At 40.7% G+C, this 23624-nt stretch overlaps 2 protein-coding genes and 1 long non-coding RNA gene across 10 annotated transcripts in view; 1 reads left to right on the forward strand and 2 right to left on the reverse strand.

Moving 5' to 3' along the window:
• Positions 1 to 19112, reverse strand: part of LOC107385109 (MYND-type zinc finger-containing chromatin reader ZMYND8) — a 31139-nt gene extending 12027 nt beyond the window's left edge. For 2 of the 8 annotated variants that reach the window (XM_054731057.2, XM_015958750.3), the window contains exons 1-9: positions 16555 to 16977; positions 16350 to 16443; positions 16176 to 16217; positions 9877 to 9947; positions 7423 to 7568; positions 5066 to 5287; positions 2668 to 2781; positions 2287 to 2352; positions 2039 to 2131 (exon numbers count right to left, since the gene is read on the reverse strand). In XM_054731057.2, coding sequence (XP_054587032.2) covers positions 2039 to 2131; positions 2287 to 2352; positions 2668 to 2781; positions 5066 to 5287; positions 7423 to 7568; positions 9877 to 9947; positions 16176 to 16217; positions 16350 to 16443; positions 16555 to 16756 — 1050 coding nt within the window. In that variant the 5' untranslated portion in view covers positions 16757 to 16977. Of the gene's footprint in view, positions 1 to 2038; positions 2132 to 2286; positions 2353 to 2667; positions 2782 to 5065; positions 5288 to 7422; positions 7569 to 9876; positions 9948 to 13689; positions 13832 to 16141; positions 16218 to 16349; positions 16483 to 16554; positions 16978 to 18981 lie in introns of those variants that run through there. The other 6 variants (XM_070549456.1, XM_070549457.1, XM_054731048.2 and 3 more) reach the window with 6 other exon arrangements.
• Positions 10383 to 15720, forward strand: LOC129152529 (uncharacterized). Its single transcript, XR_008559142.2, has 3 exons — positions 10383 to 10485; positions 10582 to 10653; positions 15630 to 15720. It is a non-coding gene; the product is annotated as an uncharacterized lncRNA (long non-coding RNA).
• Positions 19113 to 20648: 1536 nt separating the features above from the next.
• Positions 20649 to 23133, reverse strand: clxn (calaxin). The gene is made up of 6 exons (XM_015958758.3): positions 22876 to 23133; positions 22598 to 22756; positions 21430 to 21534; positions 21201 to 21352; positions 21012 to 21116; positions 20649 to 20927 (listed from the first exon to the last, which is right to left on the reverse strand). Exons 1-6 carry the CDS (start codon positions 22946 to 22948, stop codon positions 20880 to 20882), a joined length of 642 nt encoding a protein of 213 aa, XP_015814244.3. The 5' UTR covers positions 22949 to 23133; the 3' UTR covers positions 20649 to 20879.
• Positions 23134 to 23624: the final 491 nt, after the last annotated feature.

Genomic DNA, 23624 nt, shown 5'->3' on the forward strand with positions numbered 1-23624 from the left:
GTAATGACCGAAAGAACGAGATCGCGGATACAAGCGGCCGAAATGAGTTTCCTCCGTAGGGTGGCCGGGCTCAGCCTTAGAGATAGGGTGAGGAGCTCGGACATTCGGGAGGGACTCGGAGTAGAACCGCTGCTCCTCCGGATCGAAAGGAGCCAGTTGAGGTGGTTTGGGCATCTGGTCAGGATGCCTCCTGGACGCCTCCCCGGGGAGGTGTTTCGGGCATGTCCTGCCGGCAGAAGGCCCCCGGGTCGACCCAGGACACGTTGGAGAGGTTACATCTCCAATCTGGTCCGGGAACGCCTTGGGGTCCTGCCGGAGGAGCTGGTGGACAAGGCCGGGGAGAGGACGGCCTGGAGCTCCCTAGTTGGGATGCTGCCCCCGCGACCCGGACCCGGATAAGCGGAGGAAGACGACGACGACGACGAGTAAAAGCAAGGGAATAAAAGTAAGTCTTTAAGTGAGACTTTAAAACTCCAATGGAGGATGAGAGTCTGATATTCAGCGGGAGATCATTCCAGAGTTTCGGAGCGCAGACAGAAAAAGCTCGTTCACCATGGGTTTTGCAGCGTAGACGGGGAATCTGTAGTAGGTGTAGGTCACCTGAACGAAGAGTCATGCCTGGCACATAAGGAGTGAGTAACTCGGATGTGTAAGGTGGTGCTAAGCCATTCAGCGCCTTAAAAACAAATAATAAAATTTTTAAACGTATACGGTAGTGCACAGGAAGCCAGTGAAGTCTTGCTAAAATTGGAGTGATGTGCTCCCGACGGCCCGTATTGGTCAGAAATCTTGCTGTCGCATTTTGTATCAGCTGAAGGCAAGATGATGCGGCTTTTGAAATGCCAAACAGAATTGCATTAGAGTAATCCAACCTTGAGGTGATGAAAGCGTGAATGGTTGTCTCGAGGTGGCGCCGATTCAGAATGGGTTTTAGTTTGGAAAGACGTCTCAGCTGACAAAAACATGATTTAACCATGTGATTAACGTGAGGGTCCATTTTTAGAGCCACGTCCTTTTTAATTCCAAGGTTAACAACTGTTTGACTAATTTTAAAAGGAAGAGCAGAAAAATCAGGAGCGGAGGAAGACGAGCCATTAGGAGTAAAAACAATAAACTCGGTCTTAAAATCATTCAGCAGCAGAAAATTTGCTGACAGCCAGTCTTTAACCTCACTCACGCAATCAAGGAGCGGCTGGATGGAGGTAAAAGTCTTCAGTGGAGCATGAATCTGGCAGTCGTCCGCATAAAGATGAAAGTTAATGTTAAACTTCCTAAAGATTTGTCCCAGTGGAAGAATATAAATGCTAAATAAAAGGGGGCCGAGGATAGAACCCTGTGGCACGCCCCAAGGAAGAGCAGTAGAGGGAGATGAACAGTCGTCCATTCTAACTCTAATAGACCTGTTGTCAAAGTAGGAGCAGAACCAGTCAAGTGCAGATCCATTAATGCCGACCAAATTCTCAAGGCGGGACAATAAAATGTCATGGTCAACAGTGTCGAATGCAGCTGAGAGGTCCAACATCACCAGGGCAACATGGGAACCGGAATCATTGGCTAAAATAATATCATTAAAAACCCTGATGTGAGCGGATTCTGTGCTGTGATATTGTCTAAAACCAGACTGAAATTTATCCAAGACCCCAAAATTGTTCAGATGTGGCATAATTTGATTATAAACAGCCTTTTCCATCACTTTTGACAAGAAGGGGAGCTTTGAAATGGGGTGAAAGTTCCCAAGGACAGTTGGGTCTAGGCCCGATTTTTTCAGTAGTGGTTGAAGCACAGCATGTTTAAAAACAGAGGGTATAATTCCCGAAACAAGGCTGGAGTTAATAATGTTGAGCACATGAGGGGCTACCTCTGGAAGAACCTCCCGGAAGAGTCTGGCTGGTATAATGTTATCAAGACCACTAATGTTCACCTTTACACACTTCTTGTGCAACTTTCCTGTGTGAGGATGCTGTGTAATTAAGATTTTAAAACACAAAACAATTAAATTTCTAATTTTTATTAACGGAATGCTGAAATTTGACTTTACCTTTTCGAGTGTGCAAAGATCCATTGGATGAAAAATATACTCTGCGTAATCATGATGCTGTTCAAGAGAAACTGGTTTCTGGAAGGGCTCCGTCTAAACAAGAGAATCATAAGAAGAGACTGAAGATAAACTCCCAACAAATTCCCCCTCACCAACATACTACCCCATGAAGCTTCAGACAAAAGGAGTTAAAAAATCAGCGAAGGAAGAAATCAGGAGGGGGTCTTGTTAGGGATGTAATTGATTACCCAATTAAAAGTCTTTCTCTGCGAGGAAGCTGCATGGGGGGAGCGAGATGACAAGCGGGGATGATCCTGAAAGAGAGCGAGAGGGGCAGCTGTATGCTCACTACCAGCTAGCATGTTTACTGGTTTCCAGCCACGACAGTTCATTCAATAGTTAGTTAGTTCTGTTATTGGTAATTATCTTTACATGCAAATTAGTATAACATGACAAATTGAAAAGGTGCAGTTATGGCGTGGGTGAAAGGAATAGATTGTTTGTGTGAGTTTTTGACCATATATTTGTGCAAGTAAAAAAGTCATGGTTAGATATAAAAGTAAACAAGGCACTTCCAGTTTAAAAAATATATAAGTAAAGGAAAAACCTAAAAAAAAGACAGTACTTACACCTGGTTGTTTCATTTTCTGAAGAGCAAACATTAGCAGGTAAGAGAGCTGGTCAGTCATCAGCATCATCATGGCTTTGCTCTGAGTCTCTATACACTCAGCCACGGTTATTTTCTGAAAGACATCACAAGAAAGACAAACAGATTTGTTTTCAAATGAAGGCAAATAATTAATTCAGTCACAATGTATCTTATATCATGATATTCACAGACATGGACTCATTTCTGAAATAATTTTAAACTGGCAGAAGTTTAATGCACCCCTTTTGCTTATCCTAAAATTTACACAAGTCAGGCTTTTCTTCTGATTATTGGTTTGGGTCTATATAAAATCTTTATAATTAGTCAAATGAAAACGGCATGGACAAATAAGGTGGTACCCTTGATTTAATGCCTTTCGCAACAATCAGCTGAAACATCTGTCCTGTCTGAACCAGATCAGTTCCTGCAGAAGACTGAGTGTTTGTGGAAGAAAACCTGTTTCCACGTACATCTGCTGCATCAGGGGAGCCCAATCCTGGTCCTGGAGGGCCGGCATCCAGCAGGTTTTAGTTTTAACCCTGCTTCAACACACCTGTTTTCAATCAGCAACTGATTAGCAGGCTTCAGCAGAGCCTGATGAGCTGCTGCACATTCAACCACTGAATCTAGTTTGTGGGAGCAGAGAATCCTCAAAACCTGCTGGATACCGGCCCTCCAGGACCAGGATTTGGCACCCTCGATCTAAAGGATCTGCTGACCTCTACAATCAGAGACTTGAGTGTTGCTTACTTCTCCAAACATACTGTCCCAGAGCAAAGGGAACCCCAAAGTGAGGTTTAGCACCATCAGCAGTAGTCTCTATTGCTTCACAGGCTCCATCCACACTGATGGAGACTGTGAAAAGTTCCCGTCTTTCTTTCAAACCCTCCTCCATGACCCTAATAGCTATGATGTTGCTTTCTTTGAAAGATTTATTTTCCTCCTGTAAAAACACAACTAATCTAATCAACCAAGAGCTGCAGGTGTTTTGTGATGACACCATCTTGTGTCTTCTTCTAATTGAGGCAATTATTGCTCAAATAGTTATGGATCCACCTAGACCTATGAGTTGCATTTGCATGGTTTTGGATGGTTTCGTTGGGTCTACTTTTATCATCCATGCTATCCACCTGATCAGCCAGGGTCATATTTCCTCTTGAGTCCACATCCTGGGAAATCAGCTACAATCCCATTTACATATGTTTTATTAATATTGCCAGCTGTGGTCACATGAACTACATGAAAAGGATCTTGGAGCTTTCATCTTCACCATTTCTGGAATCTTCCTCAGACAGCTCTGGCCTTTGCTTTCTTTGGTCCATGTTGAGTCTGGTCCACAACGTGATTACAAACTAGCCAAAAGTTTGTTTTAAATATTAACAAATATTGCAAAGCTTGAAGGCTCTTTGACCAAAACTAAAGGCCGACCGATATGTTTTTTTAAGGCTGATGCCGATTTTTAAAGAATTTTGTTGCCGATATCTAAAGCCGATTATTAAGGCCGATATATGTATATATACACACGTTTTCTTCTGATTATTGGTTTGGTTCCATATACGATCTTTATAACTAGTCAAATGAAAACGGCATGGACATTGATTGTGAAAGACAACTGAACACTAACTGTGTGCAATATAAATTAAATAAGTCAATAAATATTTTTTGAACTTCAAATATAAAACAAATTCAAAACATCAACAATGTGCAAACTGTTTCAAAACAATAGAAAATAGAACAGAATAAAGATTTTTTTAAGTGTTTAAAATAAAAAAATCAAACAGTACCCAGAATAATGGTACAAAACAGTGGCTGGTCGAGGTAAAATCTTCATGTAAAAAAATTCTAAAAAATCTATAAACTATACATAAAAAATTGTGAGAACATTAAACACCAAACCTAAAGGGATATTCCACTCAGAAGTAAAAGTTTGTCGTTAGATTTCCCAGTTAGATAAGTGAGAAAAGGGATTTTGTAGCTAACAAGCTCAGTCATTCTCCTGATCTGGAAGCAGTAAGTTTTGCTTTAGCTCAGCATAAAACAGTGTAGAACCGTGGTAGCAGTTGGCCACACAGGTGCCTGATTTCTTTCTTTTTTTTTTTTTTATTAATCGGCCTTTAAAAATATTTTCAGCCCATGGCCAATATATCAAAAAATGCAATATATTGGCCGGCCTCTAGTCCAATAAGCTTATCTTTGCTAAATAAACTTTCTTTTTTATGATTTTATTTTGTGTGTTTTATTATCACAAACAAAAGGAAAGGGGTTGCATTGTTTCTGTTTGTTCATATTTGTGATTCATCTTACATTCATTCACAACAACTTTTGGCTAATATCATTTATGTGTTTCCAGCACTGACAAACATTTCTGGGTTTAGTACCTCACACTCTGGACAAAACCAGTCACCCTCAGGCTCAGCAGGTAGTTTGAGACACTTGGCGTGGTACACCCTGGGACAGAGCTCACAGCAGAGCACCTGGCCCTCACGGTGGCACAGCCAGCAGTAAAAGTCATTCCTGCCATCCTGCGGTACAACATCAACAGGGTCTGTGGTGAGTGCTGGCTGCTTCGCATAGTAAAAGGGGCCATGTCTTAGCTCAGACTGGAATGCAGGTAAGAGAAAAACAAAGTTGGGGAAGGTCAAAATTAGAAGATACACCAAATAAGCCAAGCAGACATGCACAGCATCAGCAAAAAGATCAGCTACAGGGAGTAAAAACCGTAGTGAGCTTTGAGCATCGGCCTGATTCTCTGATTATCAAACGTTTGCAACTGCAAAGAAAATTAATTTGTTTGAAAAGTCATTTTTAAATAAGGCAAACATCACGGCATTACATTTAATTATCTACAAGATGCAGCATAATAAACCAGGTGGAAGGTAACAATCACGTCTGCATTTTGGAATTGTTTTAAAACCAAGCAAAGTGCACGTTTTTTGTCAACTATCAAATAAAGAAAACTAACGGCCCTCATTAGAGCTTTTAGTGAGAACTCTGTGTTCATAAAAATATCAATGCAATTCACATAACTCATTTCTTGTGCATGTGTGTACAAAGTTAAATATTAGTTCAAACAGAAGCACTAGTAGAAGTTAAAATACACAATACATAATGTTATTGTAATGCGATGAATAATAAACAGCAGTGTGAATGAAAAAGCTAAATATTTCAGGGCACAATGCTCAAAACAAGATTTAATAGTTAATTTTACATCTATGATGTCAGTTTAGCACAATAAAAAGCATCAAAGTACCACAGCCAAAACGTGCATAATCTGTTATATAAAATAGATTAACAGCGTCTACATCAGGCATTTTGTGAAATGCTGATTTCTCAGTGGAATCCTAAATAAACTTCTTGACATTGTGCATCGTGTTTCACCATCTGAGGCATGAGTCATTACAATTTAAAGAGCTCAAAATTACAAAATGTGAAACACCAAACGTTTTTCCAATTGCAACAGCTATTAATATTTGCCTTATTTACTTGTGTATAAAATATCACAAATCCATCAAATTTCAACTCCCTTCCATGTTTAATGGACTTTAACCTTGCTTCTAATTTTTAAAAGTCTATTTCTACGAGCCCAGAAACAGAGGTCACACCGTGGGGTTGTGTAATGAAGACAGATTTCCTTCTTAGCTGACATAGATGAGCTGAAAACTATGGAGGCTCTGTTTGAGGCTGACTAGGTCACCATGGTAACGGAGGCAGAACCCATCACCTGCTATATGTGGATGGATGGATATATTGTAGAAGAGCTTCACAATGCTCCTTAAATATTTTTCTGATAAAAACCTCTACAACATTAAACTCACTGCTGTTTTTAAAGGACCATAGCATTTGCAAAACGGGATTTGCCGCGGCTCCCTGGGGAGGATAAAGGTCGTTTATAAAATCAGACCGTGGCAGTAATGTGGCACAATTGTGGCAATTTTATAAAAGATTAGGTGATGGCGGCATAAAGGGGGTATGGGGGCGGTCTCTGCTCTGCCGCAGACTTCCGTTTATCTTGGACATAACTTGCTTTTTATTGCGATTGAAGCCGTGATCGTTACGTTTTTTTTAACAAGCAACTCCTAAAGGTGTCCCCCCCATCAGTCCCTGTGCAGTCTCTGGTGATCTGAGCTTCAGCTCTAACAGAGAGGCTCGTGGAGCGCTGCGGCGCTCCAGTTTGCCATCTCAGCTGATTTTGTTCAAAAAGCAAACCTTATTGCCTGTGTTTACTTTCATTTTCAATCAATTTGCCAGCCGGAGCTCAGCAATCACTCCCCACGTCATCATGACATCTGCCTTTGTTGTGCCAGGGTGCATACGACAGACCATTACCGCAATAGGCGGAACGAATGACGCAAAATTCACGCAACAACATGCCGGCATGATGCGTTTATAGACATACCATTGCAGTAATATTACGTCGATTTGCCGGCATGGTGTGTCATAAAAGAGGCTCAGAACTGATCATGCTGGTGAAACCCAATGTTCCTATGAGAGAATCTACATCCTGGCATTTGCCTGCATGGCTGAACGGGGGCATCGGTCTCTGAGTAACTACGTTCCAGGATTGTGTGTTCAGTCATCGCCGCCAAACTGGTGTGAAGTCCTCCAAAAAACAAACAGCACAGTGCAAAAACTTTGATGCTACTTTAAACTAAGAGCTGAGAACGGTGAATAAAATCAATGATCATTTCAGAAGAATTGACAGGGCAAGCCTTTTGTACCCCGTTCAGACTGGTACCTGGTCTTTGCTGCTGCTAACAGCCCCAGGTTTTTTCTTTTTTCTGACTGAGCAAGGGTTGGTTTCAGCAGACGAGTGGCCATTGGAGGACTGAGAAGGGCTGGAAATCTTCCGTTTTGAGGCCACCCTCTCTGTTGGTCCTGTATCTGAAACAACAGATAAATGTTGAGGTTGGAAAATAAATCAAGAGCCAATTGATGCTCTTCTTAAAACAAGAGCAGTAGGAGAAATGACACGTGAGAATTTTGCTGACGAAATTACTAGATAGTATGCATCACGGTCACTTCAAACAGAGGTTTAAGGTTGTAGTAAATGTTACAGTAAAGAAAACAGAATACTCAGTTTATTAGACACACACCTCTCATCTGATGAGGTTTTCAGTTTCAAACAGATAAGAAATGTACTCCTTAAATGAGAGGATGTGCCCTTAACAACTTTCAGGAGAGAGAGGAAGGGTGTTGATTAGAAAACTAGCTTGCAGTAACAAATATCTCCTAAGAGTTTGGTGAATAGTCCAGGTAACTGTGCAATCACAACAGGAATGCCAAGATCTAACACCTTTGATTTGGAGAATGGCATGTAAACTGCATATTTGGAAGCATTTTAAAACCTCCGTGTATGTTAATAGTTTTAAAGGAGTGTATTACTTGTTTAATCATTGCTTCTGCAGTGGTCTCCAGTAGGAGGGAATGCCTTGTAAGTCATTCTTGGAGGGAAGAAATATACTGGTGCACCATTTGTCCGACCTAAAAGTTTCCCATAACAACAGCTAGCTCAGGTGGCAGGGCAAGGTTGTCCAGTAACTGGAAGAATGCAGGTTCGATCCCAGCTCTGAGCAGAAAATGCTGCTGTTGTGTCCTTGGGCAAGACACTTAACCTGCCTTGCCTGCTGGTGGTGGTCGGAGGGACTGGTGGCGCCAGTGTTAAGCAGGCCTTGCCTCTGTCAGTGCACCCCGGGGAAAGCTGTGGCTGAATTGTAGATCATCCCCACCAGACTGTAAATGTGTGTGTGAATGGGTGAATGTCTGATTGTGTTGTGAAACGCCTTGGGGGGTTGTAAAACCCTAGGAAGGCACTATACAAATACAGGCCATTTACCAATGTGAAATCCTGGAGTTTCATCATCTATTTTCAAACACAATCTGATGCAGGAGATTGGTGCAGCAGACTGTTTTCATGTTCAGCCTGCATTCAAATCTCAGAGAGATGGATTATAATCAGAAATAACATTTAAAATGGTTTTTCACTCAACCACTCCTTTAACAGCTGATCTTGTAGTCACTCACAGAACCCTGAAACATTTTTCTGTTGTTATGAAATAAGAACCTTTTTCTGTATTTTATTTCCTTTTTTGTTTTGTCTTTAACAGGGATGTTTGATTTCGGCCTTTTTACTTAAATCCAAGAGGCTAACTCTTAATCAGCAATGCCAATATAAACAGGGTCCCCTTTAATAAAAAACAAAATAATCTTAGTTAAGCAAAATCACATATTTCCTAATATGAATACTTATACTTTAAGCATTATCTGTGCAAAATAGGCCAAACAAAGTATCTCAACAGCTTAAACTTCAGTTCTGTCATATAGTGACATCCTGAGTGAAAGACGAAGTAGCTCAAGAGTGTAACAGATACATTTGATGAAGGTCTCCTGATTCATTTTCATCCCTGGGACTGGGTTTCTTGGGATTTGTGACCTTCCCTGACTGAGAGACTTCCAAAGAGGAGTCCTTCTTCCTGGCAGCTCTTCTCCGGGGTAGATAAGGATCTTGATGGCACTTTGGACTATCATAAATGGTCTCCTTGTTAGAAACCTCTGGAAAGGCGGGGTGAGATCAGAGTCTGACGGTGAATCCTGTCTCTTCTCAGGACTCACATTACTGGAGCCTGGGAAGGTCGTATGACTGTCTCCTCATTTTGATATTGTAATTATTGAAATTAAGCCTTTTTGACTGAATCATGGACTGTTTTCTCATTGCTTTTAAAAGTCTCTGAGTGAAATTCCACAAGAGTCTGATGCATACTATGTTTATGGTATGCAAAATGTGTGTCATTAAGAGTAAAAACCTACACAAATTATTATTGATGTTACATTTTAATGCCAATATTGGCCAATAATAATAGTAGGCTGATGAAACTGGGAATCTCTAGTTTTAATTTAATACTTCAGTTGATGGTGAAATACTCAATCAGTCATTTCCTTGGTGTCTTTTCCTGTCTTTGCTGTACATCTTTCATCTTTAATTTGCTCATTTTCCACAATGTTAAAATACAAAATCATATTACTTTCAGTCACATTTATTCATAGTTTGCTGTTGAACTGAGAGTTCCGCTGAAGACCAGCATGCTGAAATATCATCATGGCTTTCTTTGCTGTGCAGAAGAGTTCATTCAACATTGACCTTTAATGCAAAAACGGATATTTAAGTAAAAACATTTTGGTTGTATTTTATTACCTTTGGATCTTGTTGAGATCTCCATGCTTTCTGCTGCAGCCTGGTTCTCCGTGTTTTCCTCCTCTGGTACGCTGACACGCAGAGAGAACTGTTAGTGGTGTGTTGCTGACATGTGAAGGACAATGAAAGATTGAACTAATCTGTTCTTGGTTTTGCTGCTTTTCATTAATACATGAAAAAGTAAAGAAAATGCACAATGTTGTAAAAAGGGCAGTATTCTTAATGCATTGAAAAAAATTTGAAGAATAGCAGGAGGATGAGCAGTATTTGATGGTCAACTTAATTTCTTGCAAAAGTGTGCTTGATCGCTTACAATAAGGACAAATTCTGGGTCTGCAACAATGCAGAAAAACTGCAGGATTTAGAGTCTTATTTCCTGGTGTGCAGAAATCTCACCTCTGATTGGTTAACAGCAATGTGACTCTACCACTGACTTTTTTTGCTCTGCAATGTTGATGTTTTATCGCCACAAATAACACAAGCCTGAAGGAGTTCTGGTGTGTGGTGGAGTAGCTAATGCTAGCGGTTAGCTTCTACTAGCCGAGACGTGTTCAGCTGTTTCCTGGATGCTAAACCAACAACAGCCTTCCTCGTCGTGAGCAAAGATGGGTGAGTCCATAAATGCTAATTTTGTGTGGCATGGATCCGAGTGGCTTTTCTAATTCAAGCATTTCTCTGTCTATTTTCTGTCGATGGCTAATGCAGGAAATAGGGGGTAGAAGACGTTCGGTCTGCATGTGAAACTCAGAGTGACTGATCATATTTTTGAAATAACAAGTAAGAAAGTTTTTCTTCATTAACTTGCATTTAAAGAAAAATGTTTCTTTCATCAGAAACAAATTTGTGAGTTTCATCTGCTCCAACACACATCAGCACTTTTAATTCACACAAAACAACCTTGAGTGTGAATATATAGAATGTTTGTGCTTTAAATTATAAAATTGGTCACACTGCCTACTAGCCTTTAGTTTATCAATCTTGTCAGAAAAATTTTTCATTTTTCCAAAAGAAGGTTGTTCAAAGGGCCATCTACGTCCAGTAGGATAGTTTTATAACATTTAGACAAAAATTCACATCAAAATGACAAATGTAGATATACATTATGATGTATAGTGTTTATTCATTCATTCATCCTGGTGCCTGATGCCTATAGCTCAGCAGTCATCTGGCAAAAAGTTGGAGACAGCCTGGACAGGCTACCAGTCCGTCATGGACACACAGAGACAAAGAACCAATCAACCACTTACTCACACCTAGAGACAATTTAGAGTCTCCAGTTAACCTAGGCATGCATGTTTTTGGCCGATGAGAGGAAAGCAGAGTACCCAGAGATAACATGGAGGAGAAACATGCAAACTCCATGAACCTACTACCTTCTTGCTGCAAGGCAATGGTGCTAGCATACCATCTACTTCCCTGTTTTGTAAAGTGGAGTCAGTCCAACCTTACCCATGGTCATGGGGTTTTTTAACCAAAAGAAGATCGTAAGTCCAAGCAGCCGTAATGAGTTTTCTTAGAGCCTTGGAGATGGGGTAGGGAACTCGAGGTATGGGATGGACTATGTTTAAAACTGCTGCTCCTCCATGTTGAGAGGTGCAAGTTGATGCGATTCAGATATTTGGTCAGGATGCCTCCTTGCCACCTTCAATATGAAGTTTTTAGAGCATGTTCTACCAGTAGGAATGCCCCAGGTCAACCTAGGCCACAGCTATGCTGGCCTAGTAAGGGGTTTTATTGGAGGAGCAGGTGGAGGTAGCTGTGGAGAAGACAATCTGGGCTTCCCTGCCTGAGCTGCTAACCCCTGCAACCTGAATGATACACTGTAGTGCACATGTGTCAGACACAAGGCCCGCGGGCCAAATGCGGCCCGCGGAGCATTTTTATGTGGCCCGCGAGATAAATATCAAAAATATATTAAAACTGGCCCGCTGGCCAATTTTACCGCAAAGACTTCAACTCCCATGATGCTTTGCGGCGTTAGCGCGGAGCCGACGCACCCCCTCCGTTGTGTTTTTTTCCAGCATCTGCTGCCGGTGTCTGCAGCTCCACTGTTTCTGACACTCCTCTCACTCAGCGCCAAGTTTACTCGGCTATTTTCTGACGTTGAAGCCCAGAAACGGAGATTCTAGCCACTCAGTAAAGTGTTCACGACTGAAAGAGAAAGTTTTCCAGCTAACTTCCAGACAGAGCTGATATAACTCCAGCGAGCAGCGACATGATCAAGCCAGCATGACTCTGTGGCTGGTGTCGTTTTTCCTCCACGACACACAACAATGTGGTCAAGCTGCTCAGACGTGTTCATCAGCACAAACCTATGTGAGCAGCTGTTGTCATCTAATGTTGTCATTATTATGATGAAGATGAACAAAACAACAGTAGTCTCCTCCTCAGCTCAGATCAACCCCATGATGAAGGGATATCTGGTTGGAACAGGTGAGCATCACAGTAAACCAGTGGAGCAAACTGAGCTTTAAATATGTTGGTTTTATGCTCTTTTTCTGCTCCAAAACATGAAAGTTAACAGGTGAGATGTTGCATTTTCATTTAAGATAAAATGATATTTTTATTTTGTTGTTGGCCCGTGAGAAAAGATTTAACCTACAGTAAACAGGAAGTGGAAAGGCTGCAGATAGATGAATAGAATAGAAAATCCCTTTATTGTTCCTCAGTGGGGAAAGCTAGACGTCACAGCAGCGATGACACTTATTACAGGAGAAAAAAAGGAGAATAAAAAATAAGAAAAATGAATGAACAAGAAGAAAACATAAATCCTGAATAGATTGCTTGTGTGTGCGTGTGCTTGTGTGTGTGTGTGCGTGTGTGTGTGGGGGGGGCTGCTCTGTCTTCTCGATCCCCAGTGAGTCGTGGAGGATGGCTGCTTATACTGAGCCAGGATCCTCTGGAGGTTTCTTCCTGTTAAAAGGGAGTTTTCCTCTCCACTGTCGCTTTATGCTTGCTTAGTATGAGGATTGCTGTAAGACTTGATGCAATTTGCTGGGTTCCTTATATAGGAAACATTATTTCTGATTGGCTTAATGAACTGACCTGAATTGGAATGTTTATTATGTGAAGTGCCTTGAGACGACTCTTGTCGTGATTTGGCGCTATATAAATAAACTTGAATTGAATTGAATTTTAAAAATGCTGAATATACCACAAGTAATGAATACCACTGATGCGTTTTATTTAAAACTGACTTGCTCGTGTGTAATCTGGTTATTCCACATTCAGTGTTAATGCAGAAATATGTTTGTTTCCAAATTTAAAGGTTCAAAATTGCATACATGTTGATGAAGAAAATGTGCAAATTTGCTGTCACTTTTTCAAAAAATATTAACTTTGGCCCTCAACTCCGTCCCAGAGTTTCATTTCGGCCCCGTGTGAGTTTGAGTTTGACACCCCTGCTGTAGTGTAAAGCACCCTGACTCTGAACGGCACTATATGAGTGTGGGCCATTCATTTACCTTCTGAAATCTTGTACTCTACTTCCCACACACACACACACTCACACACTTCCCAGTCTTCTTTGTCACTACAAAAGGATAGAATAACAGTCAGAAAGCAGACGATGGCTTCGCTGACCTCCAGTCTAACCCGTCTGGACAGCCTCCAACAGCTCACCCCAACAACATCCCTGGCCACACCAAAACATTTAAAGAATAAAAAGATAACAGATGACATGAACACAATCAACACTGCCTGTCTCCACAAAAATGATCAATAAATCAAATCTTCCAGAGCATCTGATGCATCTCTGTCCACACCCACCATGTCCATAACAATCATGTCTCGGTGAGGGAATCAACAACATACCTTTTGTCCTTCCTGTCACACACAGTCGTCCACCTATTCTTTTATCTCTGTCAATTATTGAGAATGTTGAGGGATGAGGAAAAAGATGAGTCCAGGTTTCCCAGAAGGCCTTCTCTCCCTGCCGCTCTCTCCTGCAATTGTCAATCTAACCTCGGCTGCAAGCTGCCGATTGGCTCAGGAACCACATGGAGGTGCCTGATTGGGTGCTCAGCTTGGTGTGCAACACAGGCTCTCTTCTCCCTGCTTTCCTCAACCGTAGTGCTGCAATGCAGAGAGCATTGATCATGGATGGAGCTACCAAACTCCTGAAAAACAAGTCGCCTCTCAACGGACCTCATGCAGACATGTACAGGCTCTGAGCCCTTGATGGCATGTAAAAACATGTAAAGGCTTGACAAGGAGAAGATCAGACCCACCCTCCTCCTCCACACAGCATTCAGTCCGTGGATGTGAATGGCATCCTTTTTGATCGATCTCTCTCTCTCTCTCTCTCTCTCTCTCTCTCTCTCTCTCTCTCTCTCTCTCTCTCTCTCTCTCTCTCTCTCTCTCTCTCTCTCTCTCTCTCTCTCTCTCTCTCTCTCTCTCTCTCTCTCTCTCTCTCTCTCTCTCTCTCTCTCTCTCTCTCTCTCTCTCTCTCTCTCTCTCTCTCTCTCTCTCTCTCTCTCTCTCTCTCTCTCTCTCTCTCTCTCTCTCTCTCTCTCTCTCTCTCTCTCTCTCTCTCCATACAGCACCATGTATAATCGGCTGCAAAAGACCACATGCAGCTTATTATGAGCCTCTGCATGTGGACATGTAGCCAAGTGAGCCAGGCACAAAGACAGGCCTGAAAATGTCACAGGCCTCCCACCCTTTTACTGTTTGTAAACAATATGACATCAGCGAGAATGCGCGCACAGCTTGGCAACAGAGAATGGCGTTGTGTCAGGCTTTATCAAGCTACGCTGCGGGGTTATCACCAGCAAATCTTGAATGTTATATTATTAAACTCACTTTAACGAATGGCAACAGACTCCCGGATCCCTGTGGCATTACGGAATGGGTGGAAGATGTAGGTGCGTGGCCAGATATCCAGTGGCCCGATATATATACGTTTTTAGTGGAGAGGCCCGGTAAGTACACACGTGAGAAGCTACGGGCATACAAATCGTTAGATGCATACAACTATGTTGTCTGTGGCCACGTACAGAAAGTAAAATATCACGACATAGACTCTTGAGTTTTGCGTCTTGAAGGCAGAAGTCCTTCCTAGCCAGAGACAAGGACCCAAGACTGCTATGTACGAGGCTTGGGTCATAGTAAACAAACCATAGAACTACGTCGTCACAGCAACTGTACCTGCATGGCAGGGTGAGTATAGCATAGGTTTCTTTTTTTGGTGTGCTCAGAGTACAATCGTGTTAATTTTAGAGAAATACAGTTTATACTAATATGCAGTGGGAAAATACAGATTAATTAGAATGAAATGTTAATTTGAAGCATGAAATAAAGCGCATACATTTGTTTAATTCTGTCATTTTGATGTTCCAGACTTGGGTCATGCTGCAGCCAAGCAGCAGCAATTTTATTCAAAGTTGAGCTTTGTGTTAGGATGGGAAAAACAGAAAAGGCTGCAGTTACATCTCAGGCATGTGCATGGAAAGACCTGAGCAGGAAAAAGGTAGAACCAGCTCCTCTGAAGAAGATCAGTTTCCACAAACTGAAGAAGTTTTGCATACAGCTCCCAGCTACTTCCGAAACTGTTAGGAGGAGCAGTGTCACACTAGGAGGCATGTAACGAATGACAAGTGTAATCTAAGTTCTGGTTTGTGGTTGCACACTGAATGTATTATTTCTTAATTAATTGGTAATAATTTATTCTGTGTCTTTAGATAAAGGAAAAGATAAAAACATAAAATGTATTAAAACTGCATTCTAATTATGTCTTATTACCCTTTCCCCAGCCTTGACAGATGATGACATCCTGGATCTAAAGGCAGTGGAGCCAGAAGCTGCAGTCCAGACAAGCATGGACAACAGTGACACAGATACAGCTTCATCAGACACGGATACAGGGGAACAAACTGGCTTTCCAGAGCCCTTGACTGCTTTATTTGACACTACACTCAAGGAGCTCTCACCACAGGAATTAAATGTAAAGTGTGAAGAAATATTTCAAAGACTAAAAACTACAACACAGCATCATCAACTAGAAAAACTACAATGGGTAACAAGGCAGCAGTCAAAGTCACATGACTGGCATGTCCATAGGGCTGGTAGGATCACAAGTACAAAATTTCACCATGTGGCCACAACAGACAAGCTCAGCAAAAATTACATAATGAACATAATGCAGTACAATAAGACCACATTAAATGTCCCATCTGTTATCTGGGGTGAAAATATGGAGCAAACCGCTAGACAACAGTATAGTGATTTCATGTCAAAAAAATCACCAACGACTCCTGGTCAGCACCTGTGGTTCAGTTGTTCAGCCATCTGAGCCATACCTTGAGCAAGACGTTTCATCCCTTCTCCTTTTCCGTTGATACCTTAATGTAACAGGTCTAAATTACTTAACAGTTACACAAGTCAAGAACCAAGATATAATAACACTGAACATCATGAATAGCAAGAATTTCTAAATATTAAATATATCTGTGATGGGAAGGTGTAAACATTACCTGTCCATCTTTGCGTGGGGGTTTGGACTTCGCTTTGTGTACGTAAACACAGAAGGCACAAAATCAGGACTCGAGGAGTCCAATGACACCTCGCCTGTAAATAAACAGACTGCTTAAAAGCAAACCAGCAAACGCAACTTACTTTATTTAATAGAACACACGTTAACCAGCTTTCTGGTGTAATCTTAGTACATAATTACCTTACCTGATATAAAATGGGCGCTACAAACTCGAGCATTTCGGATCGTGTTTTCAGTCCAGTTTTCATCAACCCTTTTGATGGCCTGCAGCCACAGACGCCTCCGATTTTGTTGAAATGGATGTGCTCCCTTCGGAATTCTGTAAAGTTTCAGTCCACTGCTTGAAGAGAAGCGATTCTGGCATCCATACACGCAACAACCCGACATTTTTATGTGCTCGTAACTTCAAAACAAAGGGTTTAAAACGCTGTTTTAGTATCGAATGTGAATAAGGAAGCCTTCACTCTCGTTGCCAGGCTGCGCGCGCAACTTTTGATGACGTAGGTAGTAAAAGGGTCTATTCCCTCTGCAGCAAACGGCACAGTCGTAACAGCCAGGAAATGTGAGCGTGAGGGAGTATGACGTCAGCCAACAGGAAGTCCTTTAGATGTGTGAATCTCAGTTATAACAGGGTTATTTATTTTATAACCCAAGGATACAACTGAAACTCTAATATAAATAGATAACACTTGGTAAACCATGGATGCTGTGGTGTTTAAACGTTTTCATTGCCTCTCGGCTGTTAGATTTAAGGTGAGCAGTGCACTTGTTGTTTTGCAGAAAACCAGAAACTCTCCTCTGCAGCCACATAAAATGTGAAATGGAGTAGCAGCAGCCATAATGGTGTCTTAAGTTTGGGAGTGTGACATCTCAACTCTCTGTGAAAGAACTGGAATTTCATCAATTCTCAGACACATCAGACTACACCGGTCTCTGTTTTCCATTAAGCTGAACATACACACACTAAACATTTGCACTGTATTTCTGGCCCCAGAGGACCTGACGACAATATTTAAGTGAAATCGGCAGTAGGAGTGTATAACTCCTCAGTTTAACTGGTACTGGCATGATCCTGTTAAACATTAATATCAGTGCAATATTCAGTATGCATTTAATACTTGTGCCATACCTGATGTACATCAGCATGTCTGTGTCCCTTATGCTGCATAGTTGTGGAAACACGTTTCCTTTTTATTCATTATTTTTAGTGGTTGAAGGTTACAATAATAGCTTATTGCCTTTGTGTGTTTACCTGTCATCGTTATTATTTTTCTTCCTCCTTTTCTCTAAGCGTATTTGCTGCTAGAGCGAGTGAATGTCCCCACTGTGGGGTTAATAAAGTCTATTCTATTCTGCTCTATTTTTCTATTCTATCAATCTGTCAGTCAGGCTTCAGCCTATGCCAGAGTGAATTGTAGGGAGCCTGAAAAATAAACACCATTGCTAAAAATATTGTCTCTTTGCACCAACATAACGTAATTATCAATAAACACCTTTAAAGATTATGGGATGGCTGCAATTGTACATCAGTTCTCCATAAAGGTATTCAAAAAAAACACTGTAGCAGCAAAGTTTGTGGGAAACCAAAATTTGGGTCATTCTGTAAATCTTTTCACCCACGACCATAAATTCTCTGATTCCATTCAAAATATCTGTTGCATAAGCTAACTGACCTAAAGCATGTCAAGGGTAAACGCTGATAATAATAAACTGGTAAATAAATAACTCTGTTGGGTATTAAGCAACAGCAGAATTCAGTCTAACCTGATCGACTTCAGCAAAGATTTTCAAGCCTGTCAGGGTGAGATAAGGGTTTCTGTGCCAAGCCTTTCAGAGGAAGTCCTTCCCTTCTTCTTTCCGTCCCTCACACACAACTAGCCAGTGTGTTTGGAACAGAGGGACAGAAAGGGGAAGCTTTTTAAAATGGCTGACACCCAGCAGTCCAGAAAAACACTGGGAGGCAGTGCAAACTGTCAGCCTGTGGCAATTCCTCCAATCCAGCTACAAATAAATGGCAGGAATACGATGTAGTCTTTAGATGACTGGTGTTTTAGAAAAGTCTAGCAGGATACAAACCTACAAAAGCAGGTGTTGTTTTTTACCCAATAGGCATCGTTTTGAAGTGAGTGTCTGATATTTGGATAATGTTCCTCTCTGCTTTGTTAGCTGAGCAAACAATGAACAGCAGGATCCTGCAGCCTTGCTCTCACTTCAGTTCAAGGCCTAAATTAATCTTGCTGTGCTGTCAGTTCACCATCTGTTAACTCCTCTGGGGGCTCTCCTCTGCAGTGCTCCCTGTCTCCTTCATCCTGGTTGCTGCCCTCACAGGCCTTGTCAAAGGCCTGGCACAGCTGTAACACAGTGTTCTCTTGTCAAATGTATTTAAAGTAAAGCTTTTTTAAGTCAGCGTACATTGATTCTTGCACTTGCCTTTGGGGTGTCCTCCTGCCACCCAGCTAGAAGAGCTTTACGGCCCTGTAATGTGCTAAAACACTCAAATATTCCCCCCTGCCTGTGGGACAAACCTGTATTATCCCACAAGCAAGGATCACACAGTGGCTGGTGCCTAATCAGCAGAACACTACGTGTGAGAAAATAAAAGTCAGTCTTACCTCTGTGGCTGCATGTCTAAAAACTCTGTGAATGTGTCAATGCTTATTAAAACATGGAGGACAGCTCAGTCAGCCCTCACCCTGGTCAGAGCACAGCCACGACTCCCCCAGCTGTCAGACTCCACGGTTCTGATAAAAGCCACGCTCAGACTGGCCCCGCAGATGCACCAAATGTAAGGCAGTTGCTGATTGGCTAGAGCACTTCCTGGCTGCTTGTCTTTTGTTCAAGCTGAAACACGAAAAGCCCAACCAAGGCCCTAATCAGAGAGATCAGCTGCTCTGCAGCTAGACTGTGCTGTGTTTTCATAAAAGTACCAGAGAGTAGTTCTCTCTGTGCAGGATTCTTCTTTCTCACTTATTAATGATAGCATCATAACTGTAAACTATTTACGAATCATTGATAAGAGAAGCCTAGTGGCACATGGTAAGAAAAAGGCCTCCAGCACTGGTGAAAAAATCATCATTTCACCGCTTCCTGTTAGACTGGTTTACTGCTGTGTCATGGTTTCAAATACAATAAGTGACCTCTTTAAACATAAGTTAACAGTTAATTAGTAAAACAACAAAAAATAAATATAGACAAGCAAACCATGCAACTAAAACAAATTATAAACCAAAATGCAAGTCAACATTACACAAAGTTTGCCAACCAATTAACAGACATAATTACAAATATTGTGTTGGTTGATGAACTTGTGTGTACTGAGTAATTTTAAGAGTTTACTTTTATGTTCATTTGGTGTTGAAATTAATTTAGCTTTGTTCATTGTCACAGCTAATAACTATAGATACCACAGCATCCCCTACTGGAACACTTTTAATTAGCAACCATGAGAAATAGCTATCATTTCAAATCAGATATACAGATTTAGTGTGGGACGTGTTTGGAAAAAAATATATAAATATATATTTGTTTCTCTTCATGTATAAATGAGCAGCAATCATACTAACACTAATAGGCAACATTTTGAATGTTAAAAAGAACCAGTTAGTTTTCAGATGATATGTATTTCTTATGTTGAATGAATAACACATAAAAATGCAGCGGAAATTCCCAAATTAATCTTTAAAAGTGCATGTGAACTGTTAATTGCTTAAAATGTGTTATTTTTGTTTTTATACAACATACAAACTTCAAAGTTTAAATGAGCAGACAATCTGATTTTCCGTGGATCCGTATTTGGTGCTTCCTTTCACCTGTTGCAGTTTTTATTTGTGGTTTAACTGATAGCGTAAATGTTCTAAACTCTGTTTAGAGTTTGTGTGTTCTCCTCAAACATGAATCATTCATTCAGCTTTCTCTCACAGTCTGAAAACACACATTAGTATAGCTGGTGATGTTAAATAGTTGTACGTTGGTTCATCAGTGTACAAACCACCCCCACAATCTGTGACCCCAAACAGGGGTTACAGATTGAAAAAGACTCTTGAAATATACTTAAAATACTCTAAGTTTTATTTAGTGAGATTTCTGCTGTTGTTGTTGGCTATTTCAGACTAGTCGAACCTCAAGAACATGAAAAAATTGTAGTAGTTCAAATTAAGGTAAAACAACATTAACAAATTTATTAAAACAAAAAACTAAAGATGAACATTTTAAAAACTAGAAATGAAAATTAGGTTGCTACTAGGGCTGGGCGATGTGGCCTAAAATTAATATCACGATATATTGAGGATTTCACCTTGATAACGATAAATGGACGATAACTACAGGTATGCGGCTATGCGCAGAAACAAAAGTTGTCCACTAGATGGGGCTGTCACGTGTATTAGTTGAGTCGCAGTTTTACGTGACTCAAGGTGGTACAGCTTAGCCTGGCAAGCCAGACTAAATAAATGACTAAATGAATGTCTTCTGATCATAAGATCAGAAGGTTAAATTCGTGTAGGAACGAAGGTTATTCCAGGCGCTTCTGAAAAGCCCGCTGTTGGAACTTCCTGGTTGTCTGAAAGGTAAGAAAGCAGACTGTAAATTACACAGTTTAAGTTGCTGATTCTGAAGCAGTAAGCAGCCTCTAACTTGTGATCACCATGGTGTCTGGAAGGCAGGGTCCAAAGGCCTCAAGCAGCAAATTCTCCTTTTTTACGGCTGCTTCAAACTCCTCCAAAGACACGAGTCCATCTTTATTAGTGTCCTGTGGGTGAGAGGATGCAAGAATTATTTTAGCTCCTAACTAATGAGAGCACGTTGAAACTAACAGATGTTGAACATCTCTTACCATCCTCTTCATCGGGATCTCCACGAGAAATTTTACTGCTTCCTCAAGGTTCTCCTCTGGGGGCAGTCCAGGGAGGGTGTCCTTCAGGAAGTAGAACATTTCCTCTCTGCTCATTTCCCCATCCTCGTTCAGATCGTACACAGAAAATGCATCTGAATGAAAAAAGAATCAGGCTGTGAGTCTAGATTTGAGTTTGTGGGCGTGGGTTAGAGAGACGGGGGGAGCTTACACTTTATTTTTTCTTCCAAGGTCCCACGAAGAAACACTGTCATTCCCTTCAGCCACTCTTCCAAACTGAGGAAGCCGTCTCTGTCTTTGTCAAAAACCCTGAAAACTGAAAACACTCTAAAAACACAGTTTTCTAAAAAATACTTACCCTTTAGTACTAAAGAGTTAAATTTTCTAATACTCGTTAAAATTACCAACAGTTATAAAAAAACCTGCTCTTTTTAATTCTGTGTTTTCAATTTGATTCGTGTTAAAACATCTGCTGCAAAGTCACTTCAATAAATGTGTCTTTAGCAGGTTTTTGTCTGTCTGTTTGTTTTACAATAAAGTTTTGCGTTAGCCATTGTCTCAGGATAAATGTGTTTTAAACAGGCTGCAAAATATATCAGATTTATTTATCCATTATAGATTATTGCCAAGTTTTCAATTTAAAGTAGTTCAGATCTTTAGAGGAGGATTTCTGTCGAACAGTTCCAAACAAAAAAAATGACTCACCTGTTGGTCTGAATGACATTTCATTAACATTGTAAACGGTCATGTTAGCACATATGAAAAACGTGCATAGTATGGCTTAAAGTGTGCAGTTTGCATATATTGGTGAATATTGAACAACTTTGTTGCCAAAAGTAGTCGTGGACTTGGTAAAAGTTGTGTGACTCATAAGAATGCTAATTTGGTGTCCCCTAGTCATGTGGTTAGCACATCTGAAAACTGTCTTGCAAAAATGTGTCTTACTAAAAAAACAAATAAAATTTCACCAGCCACCACTGTTTAAGACAGCAGAAACAAATTGGAACTGGTCCCAGTCAGAATGATCTTTGTAGAATCAAAACTGGTCTCTGTTTCTCCTAACCGAGGCTGTTCAAAGAGCTACAAGTATCAACTAAAAGGAAAAATGTCACAGAAATGTCAAAATGTCCTGTTAATCTCACATACACCTGTCAGTTGAACACAAAGGTCTTTTCAGATTATAACTTTAACCCTAACAGAACAAATGGGTCCAATCCTATTTAATAATAACCTAATTCAACATTCAAATAAAATGTCTGACCAGTTTCAATTAAAACATTTACCAAATAAAAATGTGTTGGGAATAATTAAAAGGCAGTCTAAGGATAAATAGACAGCATCCCTTTTGAAAAGGGACTGCATTCTGGAATGATACCTACTTCCATCTGTCATCTTCTCCTTGGACAACCTAAACATGTCGTGGAGGTAGACTTTGAACTTCAATCGGTCCACTCCGTGTTCCTCTGTGCCCGGCTTAACCTTCTGCCCTAGAAGCTCATAAAACTCCAGGATCAGGCTCTCCGTCTCCTTCTTCTTGACTAGCAAACACAGATAATCCTTGTTTACGTTGTGTAGCTGCTAGCTAGCTGCCACTAGCTTCTTCCGTCAACAAACCGAAACAGCGGGGTCAAAAGAAGTTTAAAAAAGTTCTACTCACAGTGTTTATCCTTTTCAGTGATTGTTTTTGCTAATTCACGAATCCTTCTCTTGTTCATAGCAGTCAAGTCCATGTTGGAGGAGAGAGTTCGTCACGTGCTCCGAGATAAACTACAAAGGTGATGCATCGACATATATAGTGATGGAGGTGATGGAGCGTTTCTATGGTAACATCAACACAGCAGCTCTCGTACAATCACAGTTGTTTGTACGTCCTTTATTTTACCAGGTAAAATGTTCGAGTATCATTGCAAACATAAGCTGGCCGAGATGTCTCGCAGGTAATTCAAAAGAAAATCACACTTGAGCAAATAAAAGGAAATAAAACTAATGACAAAGCATATGAGAATAAATAAAAACATAATAAATAGAATAAAAGGCAGGCATTAGAGAATTCTTAATCAACAACTGGAGAATGTTTGCAGGATTAGACATGCAAACAAGAAAACTGTAGGCTCGCCCCCAAGAGATGGCAAAACACAAATTACCGGTACATAACCCGGGGACCATTTAGTTCTATTGCTTTGAAAATTATTAGTTTAGCTTATGTTATCATTTATTTATTTGCAAGAACTTCTTGATTTTTTTTCTTTTCTTTTTTATGTTTCATGCTTTTCAAGTTCTCTTTCTTTTTTATTTTTTCACTTTTACTTCTCTGAATTAAAATCATTAAGTGTCTTGCAGAGAATATATTTTAGCTGTTTTGTGGTTTCTGTTTGGTTGCGTGCATGTGTGTGTGTGTATACCGTA

The sequence above is a fragment of the Nothobranchius furzeri genome, chromosome 3, assembly GCF_043380555.1.
Source record: "Nothobranchius furzeri strain GRZ-AD chromosome 3, NfurGRZ-RIMD1, whole genome shotgun sequence".
NCBI lineage: Eukaryota > Metazoa > Chordata > Actinopteri > Cyprinodontiformes > Nothobranchiidae > Nothobranchius > Nothobranchius furzeri.